The 20,860-nt window shown below is 39.5% G+C and overlaps 1 protein-coding gene across 4 annotated transcripts in view; it reads right to left on the bottom strand.

Annotated features, from left to right (window-relative positions):
• HGFAC (HGF activator) overlaps positions 1 to 20,860 on the bottom strand; it is a 48,750-nt gene that overhangs the window by 10,377 nt on the left and 17,513 nt on the right. For 3 of the 4 annotated variants that reach the window (XM_066996526.1, XM_066996525.1, XM_013179011.3), the window contains 5 exons: positions 17,227 to 17,340; positions 16,049 to 16,180; positions 14,561 to 14,671; positions 2,976 to 3,150; positions 558 to 643 (listed from right to left, as the gene is read on the bottom strand). In XM_066996526.1, coding sequence (XP_066852627.1) covers positions 558 to 643; positions 2,976 to 3,150; positions 14,561 to 14,671; positions 16,049 to 16,180; positions 17,227 to 17,340 — 618 coding nt within the window. Of the gene's footprint in view, positions 1 to 557; positions 644 to 2,975; positions 3,151 to 14,560; positions 14,672 to 16,048; positions 16,181 to 17,226; positions 17,341 to 17,537; positions 19,303 to 20,860 lie in introns of those variants that run through there. The other variant, XM_066996527.1, reaches the window with a different exon arrangement.

Genomic DNA, 20,860 nt, shown 5'->3' with positions numbered 1-20,860 from the left:
CCATAAATGGAGAATAAAAGAACCATTTTGTAAATTGACTTCAGATTAAATCTCTGTTCTAAAGGTCAGCTTGAACATTAGCAAGAATTTAATATAGCTTTAATATTAACAACTGTTTAATTTAGAGGAGAAACAGAATTTTTAGTTTTCAGAATTAAATACTGTGTCATATGTCTTCAAGATCCAGTCCTCTATTTGCTCAGAGGCTCGTTCACCTCTCTGAGCCTGCTTCACATTTGCAACAAAGCATCATTTATTTCTGATGTCTTGCATGTTCTAGCAGAAATTCTGTTCATATCAGGATGATTGCAGAGGAAAGCAGTAGTGTGACACTGCTTATATACACTATTGTAGGGCAAAAATCACAGATTGTATCACGACTCCAAAAAATGCAAAATAAACTTGTTGTTTTCATTGGATTTACTGCAAACAGTAAAATATTCTATACTCCTTGGAACAGTAGGACATTCAAAATTATATAATGAAAGCTTGTTCTAGTATCAATAACTCTTTCTTCATTAATTCATAACATGGATTTTAAGAGAACTTCTACATACCACAGGATGGAATTCTACAATACTCCCAAGACAAACTGTTGTCCTTCATGATGTAACACCATGGCTTCTCATCTTCATCTGGATTTCTAATTAATTAGGGGGAGAACAAATTGCAAGCATTAACCAGTGTTGTTCCAAGCTGCCTGGACATTTTCTGCATTTTCCTCTTGCACCATGCAGAGGATAGGACTCTTGGGTTTGAGCCATCTAACAAAGTGCTGAAGCACCTGCTAACTCTTAAATGGGTTAGTAGCCTTTCAGTAGGGTTCTTTATGCTTAAAGCTAGTAAAAAATAAAGCTCTTTAGGAACTAAAATACAGCCACATGACTAAACATCTGTAGAATTTGCCTACAAGTATTCAGATGCATGAGCATGTTCACTTGGTTTAAATACAGCCCACACTGAAGTGCTTCAACAGATACCAGCGCAGCTATTTTCAGGACTAAGTCCCATGGGAGAGATTCCTTTTTTTAGATGAATTTTTTAAGCAAGGAAATTCCACCACAGGTAGATTCATAGAAAATCCATAACAAGAATAGCTAGCAAAAACGAATTTGAGATGCTCAAGTTCACATTCCCTGGAGAGAGTCTGAGGAAATGAAAGACTACCTCGAGAAAATACTATGCTCCTCAGAAAGAAAGGGGGAGGGGGGGGAGAGAGATATCACAGTCAATTTAGTCCTTTTTTATTCTGATGTTAAACAGATTTGGGGTAGATTCCACTAGGATTTCTCCATAGTACCATATAATTGTCTTTATCAATGATCAATGTTACTTAAGTAACCAGAAATTTGCCCAGTTTACTCCTCCAAGAATGTAGTGAAACTTTGAAGACCCAGAAAGATCTTTAGTAGGCCAAGAAAAATAGACAAGATAATTCAGGGCTCTGGATAAATCATAATTCTAATTTCAGTTGGATTTATCAAAAGCATTATGTATTATTTTAAGGTTCTTCAATATTTTTTTCTTTTTAACCTGACTGCTATTCAAAAAAAGATTAAAGCACTTTCAAATTTTCAGAACTGAAGAAGCAACACAGGTTGAGTCATCTTCCGCCAACAATGTTTCTAAATTAGACTATTTGAAGAAGAAGATATCTGCAGGATTATATAGTGCAGCAGAGATATCCCAAGAAATTATAACAAGCTGACAAAAAAAAGTGAAAAGCTTTTTTCTCAGCTCTACAGAACATGAACACATCAGCTCCTACACCATTTTATTCTTTGCATTTCAAACCTGCAAGTGAATATTGTGCTTAAATGATGTAAATTTGAAGGGATCGAGATTTATCAAAGCACAAAATAAATGCTGAATAAATTGCCATGATGTGCTAGGACACCATAAATCTCATACTTAAGAACTTGAATCAGGATCAAGCCTTGGAAAGCAAGCCAATTTGGATTAAGGGAGGGTTTAGGAACTGGTTATTAATTTGTTTTAGATAGAGAAGAAGAGATACTTTGAGCGTGCATACATGCTTTTTATCACCAAACAAATCAGGAAGTGCAGTGCATTCCAATCTTCCTGAAATACTTGTCTAACTTCCATTCAAAAAATTAATTAAAAGAAAAACAAAATCCTAGAAATCAACCAGCAATTTATGGCTATGCATCTAAAGTTTGGTGTTTCTTCCTTTTGCTCAGCTCCAGGATTGTGTCTAAACTGAAACATTTATTTTATTTATGGATAGCCATTGATCTCATGAAGAAATCAGAGACAGGGGAACATAACATGACTGAGGAGAAAGCCTATATACTACAAATATTTTCATTATAAATGAACAGAAAACTTGAGCAGAAATGTAGTTTATTGTACATATGGTTCAATCAAAATTGAAATGCCAAAATTTTACTTTGCAGTAATTTCATTTTGGAAGAAATATAAGAAAGAATTTTGACATCCCATTTCAGCATTATTGAAGTACAGCAGCTTTGATTTTTTTCATTTTTAAATAACTTTTCACTCTTAAAAATGTTTTCCTTTATATTAAATATTTCACAATTTAAATATTTGAAATAAAGGTTAACCATTTCAGTTTGAACAGTGCGTTTTTATCTCCTTTTGGATAATCATTTATGAACAATCTCAAAATTTTTGCACTATCGTTTGAATAATAGTCTCATAAAAAAAAAAAAAGTCTCATTTGAAAACAAAAAAAATCCCAGGAGAAAAAGAACCAGGATTTTCCAACATTAGATTGTGTCTAAGCTTCTCTTGACAGATCCAAGTTTTGATCTAGCCTATCTACCAGATCTTGCCTTCTGCAGGCTTACATCTCTTGTTTCAGCCTGCTAAGTCAGTCCAAGACAAGGTGCCATCTGCTTTGATATTCCTGCCCTTTCTCCCTTCCAAACATGCTCCCACAATACATCCACCTTATGGTTTAGAAATACAGGGCAAATGAGAACGTTCCTCACCTGCAGTAAGAGAAGGGCCCCAAGCCTAGCTGTACTGCTTCCTCAACACCGTTGATATGAAGCTCTTGGTAGAGTAAGTCTGAATTCCAGGGCAAGCAGCTGTGTCCAGAAACAGTCATGTTGTTGATGCCTCTGTACCCTGTGCCATTGCCACGATAGCACACTTGGAAAGGAGCTGGCAAAGCATAGGAGACTGGTCAGGATTTGGTTCTAATTACCTGTTAAACACTTATTTCACATCTGAGGTCCTAGAGGAGAACCAGTGGGCCCAACCCTGTAGTGCCTTTCATCTTTCCCAGGAATTTGTTATATCAAATTAGGATTTTTACTCTTATTTTTAAAAAGCATTTAAAACTTCCGTGTAATAAGAGTAGTGAGTTAGCCTCGTTTTATGTGTGCACAAATAACTATTAAACAGGCAGAGAATTAGACCTAAAATTTTTGCTGTGTACGGAGGATTTTAGTCAGCAATCTGCAGTGAAGTCAGCAATATGGCTGGGATTCATCCTGTCTAATTTTAGACACGGCTGAGCTCATCACTGGAGATTCCCGTTTCAATTAAGAGAAACAAGCATTTCTAGCACCAAACTGATCTAGCTTGTTTGAGGTGACTTTTCTGAGATGTGATGAGTCTTGATATATGCCCTTGACTATGTTGACTGAATCTTCATTAAAAATAAAGGGAGCTTAAGTCAACCAGTTCAGAGAGAGACATCAGTGTTGTAAATTAGTGAAAACAATCCTGCCCTGCCAGAAAGTGCTTAAAAGTCTTGTTTTGTAAAATACTTCCTTTTTGGCCTCATACATACCCATACATATATGTACCAAACCCATATATATTATACATATTTTTAGGTAGATACATATTGGAAAAATCAATTTTACAAAAACGAAACCAGCAGGTTGAATTTTCATATTCTAACCCCATTTCTTTGTCACCTGCACATGAGTTATTTCTTCAGATAGGTCTGACACATACTTATTCCATGACCCGTGTACTGAGCTGCCAAGATCTACCAACAGCACGTACCAGCATTATGGCTGAAAAGCATATGGGGATGTATTTGTATACAAATAGCTACACTGAGCAGAAAGTCTACACTTCAAAACATGGCTCAGAGTATCCCAAAGGAAATGCAAAACCATCCAATATACAAAGAGTATTAATTGTGACCAAGCCTGACAGGGTTTCTTATCCCAGCCATGCCAGTATGACTTATCCTTGACATCTGCAAGGCTAGTGGAAACTTCTTGCAAAATTATAAACATGCTGAAATATATAAGCATCACGATACTGCCTGAGTGTTGAAAAACACATTATGAGGATGATCAATCACACTGCACAGTGTGAACAACTACTGCCAAAGATCTGTTTATTTTGACCGAATAAGGTGACATGCAAACCGGGGCATGCAACCAGCACCGAAACAGTGAATTGCCGCAGCAAACTGCTGATGTCAATTATCCTTACAAGTTTTCAGTGTAGCAACAGACCTCAAAACCACAAGCAAGCATATGGCATAAATATGGGAGCTGGACGTCAAGAAGTTTGGTGGAAGAATGTACATGAGTCAGCATAGAAATAGTTGGCAAAATCGTCTTTCTAGCTTGGCCTACCTAACAAAAGCACCTGAGATGGCGAGCCTACGTTTCCTCCTCCCACCCACCCCTTAAATCAAGCTCCCTTTATTTCAATAACAGGGGAATATTACATTCAATCAAACGAATATTTTAACAGCCATAATCTCAGAGCTCACAGGAAAGATTTTGTCTTCCATTTGTACTGTTAGCAATAGTACCCATTTCTTGGCAACCTGCCATTTATTTTCTGGGCAAGTTGCAAGTTAAGCTGCTTTGTTTGCTTGAAACAGTGTCACGAAAATACCACCATCATGCTGCATGCAAAATTCTTTCATTTATCCAAGGAAATGCCAGGTGCTGTTTTTATTTGTGGTGTATTTATTACATTCAGAAACGATTTAGAGTTGCTTGCTTTTATGAGGATGAAACGAGATTCTGCTTCAGTGCAGAACTGGGGCCATATTCTCCAAAACCAATGGTTTGGACATCTTGCAGATGGTGTTTACAAGTTGTGCTCAACCTTGTCAGGCTTAAAATCCAATGCATCTATGTTTCTGCATGTCTGCCAGTCATTGCTAAAGCTGCCAGAAAGTTATAACTGGAAGAATTTGGCCCCTTTCTAAATCATCCCTCATGTTTCCTCCTCTAAGAAGTTTGGATTACATATTGCACTTGTTGAGAGGCACAGTAATATCTCTCAGACACTTTTTCTTTGGTTTTGGTTTTCTAAAGGGTATTTTTGGCACAGGAGTAAAGTAACTTAATCTCACATCTTGTGGAGAAGCATCTGGGTTAACGGAGTTGTTGTTTCCTTGCATTACTGGCTTGCATTACCACCACAGCACCCCCATCACAGCTCATTATGTATCTAAGGCCACTAGGAAGTATTCACAAAGTTTAGTACATTTTATACCTATAATTCAGGAAAAACAGTTCTCAGAAATGTATTCTGGAATGAATGTAGTCTTATAGATCTTTGGCTTCTAATAGTCTTTTTAGAACTAGAACTGAAAAATCTCCTTTTGCCTCTGTCAGAAATGGTGTGTAGGTGGTCTGCTTTCAGCAGTTCTTAATGGATTGCTCTGACTGGGAGTTGTTCCTTCTGAATGCTTTATAGCTTCTGCAACTTCCCATAACTCTGAAATGTATTTATTTTCCTATGTGGAAGAAAGTAATGGAGAGCATAATATACGTATTTTTCTTGTTCATTCACTTCCCTGAAGTACTGCCAATCAGCCTTAGAGTAGAAGAGGCCTGAAGTTTCAGATGAAACTTCAGTTTGATGAAAACCTAGATCCAATTTACTCTGCAGACCCATACCACTATCATCACTGTTTCTTTTCAGGAAAAAAAAAAATCATTAAAATTTTAAAATAATTTCCTGTTATATTTTGAAAATCCAAGAGGTTTAAACAACTCACATAAAACATTCTTATTGTGTTATTGTGGCATGTTTCATCAGCATGTCACACCAATTCATTGCTTTTTAATTTTCCAGTAAAAAGAAGTTTCGGGTCCTAAAATTAAAAGCAACCAAAAATAGCAGTTATCCAACCAGTTCTAACTGATAACTTCCTGAGAACATTTAACAAGACCTTTTTGTCACCAGACCTTGTATCAGGTTCTGTAGTTACACACCTGAATATTTTTGAGAGTTTCTTTTGGAAGCCTTTCTGTTGAAAACAATATAACTTTCAGATTTTTTCCCAAATATCTCATCAACAATTTTCTTAACGTTTTTGACCTTTGACTGTATTTTTCTTTCAGATATACCTATGTTGTTTCATTCTGTTAGTAATTTTTTTTTCCTATGGTGGTCCTGAACCTGGGGCAGGATAGCTTTAAGTAACCATTTCATTCAGTAATGCTTTATTCTATCCATGAGCAACCTATAATGCTTTTATCAAAGATAATGTTAGATGAGTTTCATTCTATGTGAGCTCGTGGCAGGAAGGGAGAGAGGTAAGAGGACAAAAGTCCCCTCTCTGCTTTAACTTGCCCTTACAAGATGTCTTTTCCGGTGTCTTAAATATCAATTATCCAGACAGAAGAGATCTTTAGAAATCATAGAAAAGCAAAACCTTGGTAGAATTAGAACATCATCCATCCGGAGCTTTCCTGGAGCATATGCCCACTACTGTTTAAGTGTCTCAGGAAGCCCCAGAGCCAAATGCATGCTCTACTACCCCTGTGCTGGGCAGAGTGAGCGGTTTGGCACTCACTAGACAGCAAATTGTTTGCAAGACAGGGCATTCATACCTGTCTGAAAACTTTGCAGTGCATCTATCAATTTATATTTAAATGTCATGTTTCATCTATTAACAACGAAGATGAATAGCAATGAACGATGAAGTTTTATGCCTCAGCATAAATTTATTGCTTATACTGCCTCAGCATTGTTGCTTCCCAAGGAGTCCTTTACAGTCAAGTTTCATTTCAATATGAGCTCAGATTCATTGGATGCCTGCAGAAGGGCTTGTCTTTTCTTGATCCACCTAGAGGTTCCTCAGTCTCCTTTCCTGGGTAGCTGTGAGTTCCCAGGTTAAATGAATGTGTGACATAAAAGAGTCTCCAGCATTTGTACAGATTGCTCATACAGGCATTTCACTTCATTGTATAAAAACTGAAGAACTCTCGGGTGTTTTGAGAGCCACAAGGCAGACTTGGCTGGGTGAAGTGAAGCAAACACCATGCTGAGAGCTATGAAGGACCTGTATTAACCTGGCACTGTTCTTCGTCACCCTCCCAAAAGAAAGTCTGGTTCTTCTTCAGAACAAACTCTCCCTCCTTGTTCCATTGAAAATCTCTGTAAATAACTAAGAAGGTGCCAGGTGGGCACAGAAAGCAGTTGCCATCTTTTCCACACTATCATGAAGAGAATATGAAGTCTAATGCACAGGGGCAGCAGCCCCAGGACTAGGCTGTCCCTGGCTTCAAGCAGTCTGCTTCATTTTGCTATGCACTAATCCCTGTCTCCAAAAGTAAGAATAACAACAACTACTGTCACTTTCAGAGTTTGCAAATTAATGAATATAAAACACAACAGAAGTATAAGGGAATTCATATTTCCATGTAATTCTATCATATATTTATAATATTTACCTACACCTCAATATTTCTATTTGGGCTTATGATTTAATACAACAAAAAACAATGCTTATAACAAATTTATAACAAATTATTGATTCATATTATGTGCTGCTTTCCAGTTTGTTGAATAGCAATAAAACCTCCAGTCTGACAGCACCTAACACTGAAAAAAATACCCACTGAAACCACAGCCTGATTATGAAACACAAAAACAATCTCTCTGAGCCAAAAATGATGCAGCAATGTAGAAAAATTGGCATCCCTTTGTAATGAATTAAATTTAATAGAAACTTACCATGTGAAACAAGAATGGATCGAGGACTGGAAAAACAGAGTGATTTATATAGCACAAAAGATCTTTTTAAGTTTCACCCTAACTTAAGGATTGTACACGCCATTTGCTGCAGCTGGACTTATTGTTTAACATACTTGTCTTTCAGCTTATTTTTGTAATCTTGCACTTGCAAATACTTAGATCAACTGAGATAAAACTGAAGGTTTTTTATTTTATTTTTATAAAACCTAATGTATAAATCTACCTTCTGAGGAAGTTGAGTCTTTCTATATAAAGGTTTAAATTCAGAAATCTATATGGTCTGGACAGAAAAAGACTCTCTGGCACTTAATAATGGCCAGTAGATGAGCAGTTGCTCCTTAGAGAGCAAGCAATAAGAGGGGGGTCTCTGAAGCACCTGAAGCACCCAGAGTGGCCCGGTGGGAGAAAGCAGGCAATAGAAGAGGCAAACACTGCAGTGGAGATCCCTGCAGGAATCCAAGGGGTGAGCTGAAAGCTTCTGAGCTCTACCACAATTCTGCATCTTCCTGCATCTTCCCCTTAACCACCTATCATAAGAGTAAGGACTAAGCAGCTGCTTCCTATTATCAGCTGCTAATATTGATCATATTATCTTATACTAGGATTATGACAAGACTAATCAACTAAAAAGGCACCAATGCAGGCACACAGAAGGTACCGTAGAAATTTCAATGCCCACCAACATCTGAAAAATACATTTATTTGTAAAAAATAAAGTTCTCTGTTGATCTCCAACCTACTCCTGTCTCCTCAGAAATTTTTGCCTAGTCCTTGGTATTTGCCTTATCACTTGATCTTCGTAAAGTTAATCTTTGCGATACCCTATACCACTGATAGCATAGCTCATTAGCTTTCTCCTCTGTAGCACAGATTTGCTATGCCCACTGTAAATGACTGATTCACAACCTCCATGCAAATGGTGCTCCCTTCTTCACTTGCATTTTCCTCTATAAAAGCCAAGATCTTTATTATAATTCTTAACTCTGCAAAGAAACCAGACATATCAGAGTAGCCCCTCTGTCTCTGCTCACATTCATCATCTCCATAAACAGTACCTTATAAATATTGCTTTGTGAAGCCACAGTTGTCACTAGTCTCCTGTCCACCATCTGCTACGTGTCTTAGTGCAGTGAATCAGAGGTGAGTTCTCAGCTGACAATGACATGCTCATGTACTTCATCTTCCAATTCCTCCTACCATTTACCATTTCAGATCTTAGCTTACTAGACCTAGTTTTTCCCCATGAAAGTGGCTCCAGCAACCTTTTTGGAAATAATTCAAAACCTGATAAAAATCCAAACCACCTTTACTCTACCAGTACCTTCTGCAACAGTACCCTAGGCTTCCTCTTCGTTATCCTTGCCTTTATAAACCTTGCCCTAACCTTGTACAACCTCCTAGGGAACACATAAACTTTATGCTTGCAAACCATCTAGTAACTTCTCCAAACCGTATCAAACCATAATGATGCTTTTTTTATCTTCTATTCCATCCATTCACCCACAACCATGGAGGCATATTATTCTTCTCCATCCTAGTTTTATTACTAATCGCACTGCTCCATGCATGCAAACAACACACAGCATCCCAGCCCCATCTGTGAAGCCTCTTTAACTGTTAATAGCAGGCCTCAGCGGGTGACCAATTGGTTGAATACTCACTTATCCTCATCAGCCAACTGACCTTGTTATTATACTTTACCCTCTTTTTATCTCTCGGGATCATAGAAAATAAAAAAATTAAACACTAATCTGAAAGCATTCCGGTAGATTATAGAATGCCCTTGGTAAACATAAAAAGTTTTCATTATCTTCTCGCTATCTTCTTCAGAAGGAAAGATTTAAAACTTTCCCTCCACCCTCCAGAGCTAAATTTCCTTTACGAAAGTACCTTTTTTAGCAGAAAACTGCAAACACACTATTTCAGTAAAACAGCCACTAAGAGGGTGGGTTTGCTGTCTTTTTTTTTTTAACTTCTTTTATTAACTCAAACACCCCCAGTTACTCAAAGATGTGGCCAAGAGTTTTTCTTGTATATAATTATATATTCATCTATTCTGTCATTTTACTTTTCTAAAATCCTTCAACCTACTTCTGACATAAACCAACACATCTCCTTATATAACCATAAACCTTCCACAATTAGCATTCCAACTCATACTTTCTTTAAAGCTATGTTGTCCCTCTAATTCCATTACCAATAGCCTACAGGGAAAAAAAAAAAAAAAAAAAAAAACACCACTGGAAAACATAAGGGGTTTTCAGAAATACTTTCAATAACCCCACACTTTATCATGACCAAACTATCAGCAAACACCATTTCCGATTTTTTAATACACAGCTACCTAAATTTTGTAAATAATTCCACAAGAACAGACCCTGAATTATTGCTAAATCCTAATACAACAACAACAACAAAAAAAAGCAGCCATCAAAAACATTGTACCACCTAATGAATAAATTATGCACCCCCAAAAATCTAGTTAAAAGCTAACAAACCATTGACGTTTGTAGTATGAAACCCACCTCAATTATCCACGTATGACTGCAAGCTCTTTCTCTGCTCAGTGTCAGCAAAACAAAGTCATGTGCAGATGACTTTTTGTGGAAGCGTTTCAGGAAAAGGCTTGGCAAATAGAGTATAAAGATAAAACACTAACATTCACCGATAAATTGAGAATACATTTAAAAATTCCAAGGAGACCAGGAAACTAACTACCAACCCAAACCCCAAAACAATACTAAAGCAAGCACTCCACAGTCAGACAGAACTGTTTCTGTTGCAGAAAGGGAGCAAAATATGCACCAGTTTCTACTTGCACGTCAACTAAGGCCTGCACTATGAATACAATGGTGCTTTTTCGACCACAGAAGCCTAAAGGCACCAATTTCTTAAAAACAAATAAATTAAAAAAAAATCTGTCTCTTTCCTTCACCCTCCAAGTCCCTTTAATACCTGCATAAATGCCAAGTATAAATGATTAATCTGTCCTCTGTCCAAGTTGCTCCTCATTCTTTAGCTGTGTGTCCCTCTGTGTTCAGGGAACATTTCTACCATGGCTTCTCTTGGTTCAAAGAAACTTGAAATATCAAAGTAATTTTACAATTACATCTTCATAACTGTTTGTCATGAGTTATTGCCTCCAATTAAGTTAAACATTTCTCAAGTTAAACATCTCCCGCAGCATCTTCACAATTCCCTCCTTTCTCCCCTACTCTCTATGCCAGCTTGGGCCACAGATAAAATATCACCCTTACATGCCTCTTAATTTTCATTTCTTTCTCACATTTATCACTGCCAAAGTGCTGACTCTGAACCCTTTCTGACTTTCTCTGTACAGTAAGATGACCATTGCTACTCATGATTGGATAATTAATTGTGTATTTTCTCTTAAAGCTTAGATTCAGAGCTCCCTCATCAAGAGCTAAGTCTCCAAAGTCTCTTAATACAAAATACTGTTAATACAAAATCCTTTCTTTTTTTCTTTTTTTTTTTTTTAATTTACAAGGGCATATTTAAGTGCAATTATTATGAATTAAGCTTAATTAAAAGAGGATACTTGCATAATTTTAAGCAGCATCTGTTTGGGGAGGGACTTTTTGGTGATGTAATCTATTTTCCTTTCCCAAAATCTTATGCAGAAACTGTGTTAGAACATTTTTTAAATGTCAGGTCTTTCTTTAATAATGATAGTTTCTTCTTTAAGGGTTAGAAAATAAAGTATTATTACAAAAAATAGAAATCTATATTAGAAACTGTCTTTTGTATATAGATCCCCTTTGTTATAGACATGTCCTATGTTATATTTGTCACCACCTATTTTTTTTTTTAATCCATCTCACAATTTGCCAGGAACTGCATGGCCATTATGAGAATAGCTTGGCAATATGATTGTTTGCAAGAAAATGATAAAAAATTGTCAAAAATGATTTTAAGCTGTGATCAAGACCCCATAGTCTGAAAAAGAGACCATCAACAGATAGATAAATAGGTACCTTCAAAATCACAGAAGTTACAATTATTCTGTTACTCACAGTACAAAGTGGGGGGAAATGAAATTATCAGGGAGTAGGTTTTAAGCTAACAATAGAAAATACTGTTTCTCTTCACATCTATTTGAATTCTGGAACTTCTTGTCATGGCACGCTCTGAAAGGTGAAAGCATAAAGTTCTATAAAGTTTAGACGAATTCAGTGGAAAACAAGTAAAGGCCTATTAAATATGAATGTCCAGTGGTCTGCTGAGAAATTCCTCAGACCGGAAGTATTTCTCAGTAATTTCCTGCTACTAACATTACTCCTTAATTATCCTCTACATTGCCAGTGCTCAAGGCACAACCATACTTACACTTGTGATCTCACCCAGGATAGCACTGCATTTATTTATATTTGTGCATACGATGCTAAGATAAATTAGCTGATTTTCTATTAGAAATATATGAAGATTGGTTATTTTTTGTTGAAGTCAAGGGCAGAAGACATCACAGAGACCTCAGTCACATCACAGTCCAATAACATTTGGGGGTATTTATTGTTCATTAAATAGTTTTGTTTTGGTTTTCTTTCTTTCTTTCTTTAAGGCATCTTTGCATCACAACTTGGGTTTAAAGTTGCCTCTACAAATGAACAATTTAGAATAAAGTAAATTTTAGAGACACTGGAGCTTTCTCTGAATCAAGCATTATAACCAGAGGCTACTGAGATTAAAGTGTAACCTCCCAACTCAGTCCTGTGAGACAAAGGAAACTACAAGACTAAAAAAGAACCCTTTAGAACACATTACCCTTGTGTGGTGGCACTATCAGGTCAGTAGACTCCAGCACTAATTTATTTGCATTTATTTTATTTAGAATGACTAAATCCTGGCAAAGAGGCTTTTTTTTTTTTTTTTCATTTTTATACTTCTTTGTAAGCCCTTGACACACAAACACAATCCTTCAGTACCCGTTTTGTGGGGGGGTGTTAGGCAGCTGAATGCAGATGGATTGTAAGCATCTAAAGCCATTTGTTTAGCAAACCAAATGTTTGCTTTTATTATTTTCAAGTAATCAAAGAGCACCTGCTTATTTCTAGTTCTGAGCTAGTCTGACAGAAACCAGTGTTACAGCTACAACACTGCCATCCTGACATTCCCAATCCCAGCCATGCTGGGTGGATGTTTATGCACAGCATTGCAGCTCTGGCCATGGGAAGTTGATAACTAAATAGGAATTTGGAAAGTGATTTCATGTGAAGCAGTGTGCAGTCCTCCCCAGGATGTTAGGTTGCCCTATACATTTTTGCCCTATACATTATGTTACCGTATACATGCAGTCCTGCCATCCAAATCTATGCAGCAGCAAAGCCCAGGAAAAATCTCACTGGGGCAACAGAAGGATAAAAACAGAGCTACAATGAGCTACTTCCAAGAGTCACAAACTTGTTTTACATGATTAATCAGGTATCTGGTGAATGAAGGTTCAGGACCAGTTCATAAACCATTCTATTTGCCAATTCTTTCCTGTTATTTGTTATTCTAGCTGTACTGCCGGTCTCCCAAGAGGATTTTTTCCAGTTTGAATAGATGGCTGCACCATTTGTTAACCACCAGAATAACAGAGAAGAATACCAGATACCAACTTATATATTAGTGCTCTCATTTTTTGTTTGTTTTTTAACTCAAGCACTCAGTCAGACTAACTAGGTGCCCACTGTAGCTGCCAGGAGACTTGTCTTAGATTCTGATGAAATCTAGTCCAAAGTCTTGGGGTTTATGTACTGAGAAAGCCACAGCCAATGAGTCGGTGGGATCACAGGCTGGTATGACTGCAGGTCTATTACAAATTATGCCTAACATCTTTGGTATTTAAAAAGTAGCCACTGATACAAATTAAGATTTAGTGTTCAGGTGAGCTTTACAAAGAGATGTAACCCTTGCAGTGAGAAATGTTAAATCTTCTGCAGGGAAGTTATACCAAAAACGATGCAGCATCAAATAAGAAGCAACATAGAGCTAGCACACAGACACCAAAGAGCAGATTTCTCTGCCCTGACCCACCAGTACAAGTAAGGATTTTTTAGGTAAGCTGTACAGAGCTAAATGTGATATTAATTTGAAGTACAAAATAACCCAAACAAAGGGTGTACATTTATCTCTGTCTACATCTCACAACAGCCTCGTGCTACCAAATATAGCCAGCTGCTAGCTTTTGTCAGAGCACAACTCCTTATTTCATGAGGGGACAGCGCAAGATGCCTGAAGCTGCAGGGAAGCATTTGTATTGGATAACAGCTCTGTGACCCTGACCCTACAAAATGGGCACGTGCACTTAGTTTTATGGACATGAGTAATTAGATTAAAACTTCTGTGTTTAATTTTCCATAAAGTTAAGGACATGAACAAATATTTTTAGAAGCAGTGTTTCAGTGAAGAAGAGTGTGTCATGTTTTACACTGGAGGAATACATTAAAAAATTGTTTGTGAAGTTCTACATGACTGTTCTGTTATTACAAGAAATGTCTGCAAAGGTAAAATACAACAAAGAGATAAAAAAATCCCTAGGCTTACATGCACATGAAAATTCCAACCTCCCTGCCCGCCAGTACGTTCTTATACTTACCAATATTGCAGTACTTTCCTACAAAATTTCTTTTGCAATCACATACGATTTCCCTACTGAAGGTAATCATTTTACATTCTCCACCATTCATGCAAGGATCATGAACACAATCTACAAGCAGAAGACAAAGATCAAATCAAAGATACAAGCTATTCAAGAGAATCAGTCCATTTTAACTTAATTTAGTACATCTTCTTCCTGTATATATATTTTGGGGAAGGTTTTCCTTTTTACTCATCTCAGACCTACACCTGATATGAATTGAAGAAAAGGAAACTACGCTGATTTCTGCCCACTGAGGTCTGTCTCATTGCTTTCACTTTTATTGGATAATGTCAGCATAGCTATTGAAAAATATTATTAATGAATAATAGATAAAAGGGGGTGGTGACTGTTATTACCAGTGGTGATGATGCTGGCATTAGCATTTTGTTCTGTACAGAGGGTTCTGCCAATTCCAAGTTTGCCACTGAGCTGTGATGAAATTTGTCATAAAGTATCTAGCAGGAAGCTCAGCCAAATATTTAGTGTGTCCAACAAGGAAATATGAAGTCCTATCGAATTTACGAGCTCTCCCAAGAACTCCCAGTGTCCTAAAAAGCCACCAACTCTCTCCATACTTCAATTTCCACTTCTGTAAGGTGGGAATAAAAGCACCTACTTACTTCAAAGGGCTTCTGTGAAGCTTACTCGGTACTCTAAGTTATTTGGGAGTCTAGGGGGGTGGATACAGTCAGCCGGACCGAATAACACAATAGCCATACTGGAGCACACACAGAGATGAGGCATACTGCTTTGCTTCCCACCATCTATCCTTTCAAAAGGGAGGTGCCATGATGGCTTCACCAGATAGGTGACAACCTGGAGCACATGCCCTGCAGCTAGTTGGCCAACTCTGTCTGGCACCTGACAGCCCAAAACAAGGTGGAGGCTTCACAACTTAAGCATCACCCTGGCTGGGAATGGGTATGTTGAGCCTAAAGTCATGGGGACTCTGGGGTCAATGCAGGGCAATGGGATCCTGGAGGCAGGTAGTTAACACACTGGGATAGGCTTGGGAAGAAATCTCAGAGGAAACAGCAACTTCAAGTAATTGCAGGTGCGCAGGGAAAGAGTAGAGGAGGGTGTGCCTCTCAGGCATGTTACAGCTTTGGAAGAGAGAAAAGTCAGAAATTTCAGCACTTCTACGGTATCATCTGTTGCATATTCCTATGCACCGCAGTTCAGGATTGAATCCCCATCAAGGACAACACTAAGGCTTGTCACTAAAATTCAGCTTAATTCATTTAATAAAGATGGACACACTAAAGTGACTCCCTGGGTCAGCATTATTGCTCACACATGGAAGGATGCAACACTCTTGGGGAGGGCACGTGAGCTGCAATAGCAGCCTGGCTGTGGTAACACCACTCAGGCTTTGATAACCTTACCATCATTTATCCCCACACCATGCAGGTCAAGAGCTGCAATACAAAATAGTGTGCTTACGTTCGTGTTTGATACTCTGGCACTCGATCTGGCCGTCCACACACATGCACTGCTCCACAGCTCCTTGTTGGACTCTTGACCAGGTCATGCCCACATCAAAGTACTCATAGAGACTGTTGTCAAAACATTTCCCTAAAACACAGTTTAAAAAATATCACAGGCTTTCTGAGGTTATTTCTTGCAGGAGGCGGCACCACATACCCTTTCTGCCTTTTTTCCTGTTGAATTGATGTATGTTTGTTGACAGCTGGTGCTTCTCAAAGAAGCCAGCCTCCAAGGTGTGGCTGCACTAAGCCACAGCTCCAAGGACATCAAGGCAGAGGTGGCTTTCTCCTAAAGCTCTATGAATGTGAAAGCATCCCTTTAGCCCTCCCAAAAGTTCAGTCAGCAAATACAAAAAAATAAAATCAGAGGTGTATCACTGTGTCTGTCACACTTTATGGTGTCAATCACAGGCGATGGACTGTGCTGGAGACACTGGAGCACCAACACTGAAAAGGGCATCCTTGTTTATGTTGGGAGACAGTCTAGAGCTGCAGGAAAAAGCCTTTATTAAACAACAGCAAGTGTAACTGAAAGCCCTTGTAAAAGCCAAATTCCTCTCTTGACGTGCAGTAAATTGGGAGTGACACCACCACAAAACTGGAGAAATAACCCAAGCAAAGTTCTTCACCTTGGCTCTCCTCCACCTTTGGGAATGACTCCCCTGAAGGTGGAGGAGCTGCACAGGTGTAAGGCTGACATCACAGGAGAAGCTGAAATGGCCCCATGTCTGCATATGCATCGGGGTAAGGCGTCACCTGAAATGCTGCTGCTTTTTCATGTCTCCCTGCCCTACCTACTGGATGGTATTATTAGTGTTCTCCAAACATGTAAGTGATATTTAAATCTTAAAAACAGCAAAGGGAGGGGAAGAGGCTCTTTGTGTTTCCCATAACTTAATATCTCACTGGCTCAGAGCATGCTTGGATTTATAACTGTATAATCAAGCTATTTTCAGCTGTCCTGTCACTAATGGATTGTCTGTCATAACCATTTGGAAATCCGCCTACACAAACATCCATGCTGCAGTGGTCTCTCCCATCACAACAGCACTACCTTTTCATTAGGCAAACTTTAATGAGCTCTACTTACTGCTCGTATTTCATGTTGTAACACTCGTGTAAGAAGATACTTACTCATCTGGCAGTCCCTTCCCGTGAATTCCTCGGAACAGGCACAGTGGTACATCCTATGGCCGTGAGCGAGAAAACAGGTCCCTCCATTTTGGCAAGGGCTGTTTGCGCAGTAATCTAGGCAGGCCACATAAGAAGCTGCTGTTAATGACTGCCAGATAAGCCGTGCTTTGTTGTGTTAGGCGTCGGCTTGGTTACCTTAACCATTCTGGTTTGATGCACAGTGGTTTTAATACCACCTATGAATCTAAGACGGTGTTTATCCAAACAATTCACATTGTTCTTGTTTTAAGCTCCAGAGCAGCTATACTTACCCAGCTTTTTTAAAAAGGAGAGCAAACCGCTGTGCTGAACCTTCTCCACCAGAGTAACTTGCCCCAAGGTGGTGGGTTCAGGCACGCGTGAAGCTGTATGGTGAGGAAGAAGATGGGCTGAATGCCCACAAGATGGAGCTGTGCCTTTGCTCTGGGGAGGGAAGGCTGCAGCTCTGCCTCTGCCCGGATTACCGCCCTGCATGCTTCAAATTTCAACAGAAATAACCGGGATTATGCATCTTCTCTTTCAAATGACATGAAGGACGAACCTCGACGGAGGAATTTGCTATGGATTTTTGGATTATGTCTGAAATGAAAGGACAGCCGGAACGAAGGAAAAAACTTTTGAAGCAAAACAAGGGCACATCCAAATATATCAGGCCAAATGAAATTGAATTGGACCGGAGTTGTGTATCTGTTTGTATGGGAATTTTCTAAATCATGGGAAAATAGGTTGGGAGAGGAGGGGGTGCACCAGGACGACTCTTAGCCCTGCGATGGAAGCTCTACTTCCATCAAAGCAAAAGTTGTGAGTCTTGCTGGCCACCTGGAGTTCCTGATTCCATACAGTATCCACGTCTGTATCTCCCCTGAAGTCAACCAACATCACATTTTACACCTGTGGAAGCACTGGCCCAACAGCTTGTTTGCATTTCAATTCTTTTTGTTAAAGCTAGTCCAACACTACAAGAACAGCTGTAGAGATACTCAATCCGAGTGCTCCTTCGGCTAGAGTGTGATCCTAAGCATGGGAGGTAATGTATGAAGACACAGGCACACGCATACAGAGCTGAGGTGAAGCACGAAAGGCAGATCCTGAATTTGGCTATGGCAGTGTAAATGTGAAGGTTCCCCTGCACTTACCAAAATATTTACTTCAGGACAGAGTGGTGTAATTGGTGTAAATACCAGCCTTGGGTGTATTCACTGGTAGTTTCACTCCAGGATAACATCAAGGGAAAGCAAGTAGAGGCAGTGATGATTCTCTTGTTCATGCTGCTTGATAGTTATGAAATTTGTAATGATGTAATGTTTCCTCAAAGGCAAATTCTGTATTTTCTATACCCGTCAACTCCAGATCATGACTTGGTCTCCAGGCCATCTTCTGGTGCAGCAGTGCCCAGTACCCTCATTAAACTTGCAAAGAGCATTTCCATCCCTTCCTTTCCTTTCCAGTCTGAGTCCTTCACTGTATCACACCCACACACTGCCAGACTTCCCCAGGCTATTCCGCATCCCTCCCCTCCTGTCCTGGAGCCTAGGATCAACTTCTACCTCTGAGAGGTGCTCCTAAACACACAGACAAGTCACACCTCTCTGTAAGGAATCCTGCCCACCAGTAACCAGGGAGCACCAAGTCCCTGCTTGTTCAGCCAACGTCTAAAGCCACCGAGAATTACCGCCCCACTCTCATGGGAAAAACACTTTTGTGTTTGCTAGCAGTCACCTTGACTTCAGCTTCACCACTCTGAGGCTCTGCTGAATGAGCAGCAGCCTTGTCTTGCCTTTCTAACCGTATCTGCCCACAAAAACTTTCTGTTTCTGCCACCCACTTTTCCCAGGGGCTGCTCTTCCTCACAGCCCCCCCTGCAGTGGTGCCTCTTCCTCCTGCCTGCGCAGCCCACACAGCACTAGTTCTCTAATTCTTCTTTCCATATCAGTCCAAACATCTCTTAAAAAAGAACTTGGTGTCTGGCTGTCTGACATTTTTTTCCAAATCAGGGTTTTGGCCATTCGTCCAAGATTTCCAGACATTCAGCAGCCTGGGCAGAGCAGTAATATTAACAGACTGCCCAGGATCTGGAGGTCCCATACATAGGGGCATTGTGCCTTTATGCCTATATACTTGTACATATATATATATATATATATATATGAGCTATGCATGCACAGCCTGGCCCATGTCCATGAAGGTGCTCACCTCGGGCGGATACTACACAAGCTCTCCAAAGGATTTCCGGGGCAGGAAAGGCAGATCCTCCAGAAACCTGAACAAATATCTCCCAAAGGCAGCGATAAAGCTCCTGCTAATTTCAGGGGGTTTTGAACAAGCGCTCCAGGTGTTGTTTCTGTGAGCTCTGGCTCTGTACTGCGCAGTGCTAACATCTCCCTCCAGCAGAGCCTTTATACCCAAGCTTAACTTCACCCTGCAGCTAAAGGCTTGTTGGTAAAACTTTCTCTGGAAGTTGGCAGAAGTATTTTTCTGGATCGATGCCTCAAATGCTTGCTTAACACTAACTTGTAAGCAGCTTCAATGGGTTCAAGTAGACTCCCCACGTACACAGGGCATTCTGGGCCTGGAGAGAGTCCATGCTTCAGCCTTTGATCCTTTCCATCCCAGTTTGCACACTTCTCACCAGTGTCTCAGCCAAGGACATTTTCTCCCCCCAGAATTTCACTTTTTACTGCTTTTCGTGTGCCTATAAAGCAGCTGAGACTCCCCCAAAAGTGCGATTAGGTTAGATTAATGGGATTCTTTTCACAATAAAATAGTATACTTTCCATGTTTAGAAGATCAGCATTATTCAGTTTGACTCCTGCCCTCTTCCCAGTTATTTTCCCCAGCAAGTGAACTTCCCTCCCTTTGCTTGAAATTCCCTTCAGCCATTTTGCCACTTCTCCCTTTAGACCTCAACATAAACCTTTACTCTTTAACCTATGGCTGATGATCTGTTAAACCTTTTCCAAGTCCAAATACAGTGCACGCTGCTTAAAAAAATATATTAAAGAAATAAATACATACATACATAAATAAAATAGAACTATGCTAATAAATAAACATCTCAATACTTTTATATTTAATTTTACAAAATCCTTAATGCTTCTAGGAATAAAGTATTTTCTTTGTAACAGCCAGCAACAATCCCATCCCTCTCTTTCTTTTCCTTTTCTCTCTCACACATATAACTCTTGTTTTCTGGAGAAGAACCAGTAACCAAGGCAAGCCCTTACTGGAGTTGTAGTACGCTGACAGCCCTCATCAAGAGGCAGGCTGGTGAGGTGCCTTTCTTTTTGCAAACCACCCTACAGAGAGTAACAGCAGAAAATGAGATGGAGAGTCCCAAAAGGTTTGCTCACTTTGGAGACAGCTGCTCATGGGGCTGCCAGGACCACAGTGATGGGCAGGGAGAGGGACAGAGGTGGCACAAGGAACCCCTGGAGGAGCAGTGGGGAAAGGGGGAAGATGGAGGGCTCCCCAGCAAATCCATCCTCCACTGGGGATGGATGCCCCACCCTGGCCAAATGGACTATCTTGGGTCCCAAAAGGATGCATGTCCTATAAGCCCTGTGTTTTTCTGCATAGGAGGAGCAAGTGATGCCAG

Source organism: Anser cygnoides, chromosome 4 (genome assembly GCF_040182565.1).
Source record: "Anser cygnoides isolate HZ-2024a breed goose chromosome 4, Taihu_goose_T2T_genome, whole genome shotgun sequence".
NCBI lineage: Eukaryota > Metazoa > Chordata > Aves > Anseriformes > Anatidae > Anser > Anser cygnoides.
The sequence above is the reverse complement of the archived record's forward strand: the minus strand, read 5'-3'. Positions and strand labels throughout refer to the sequence as shown.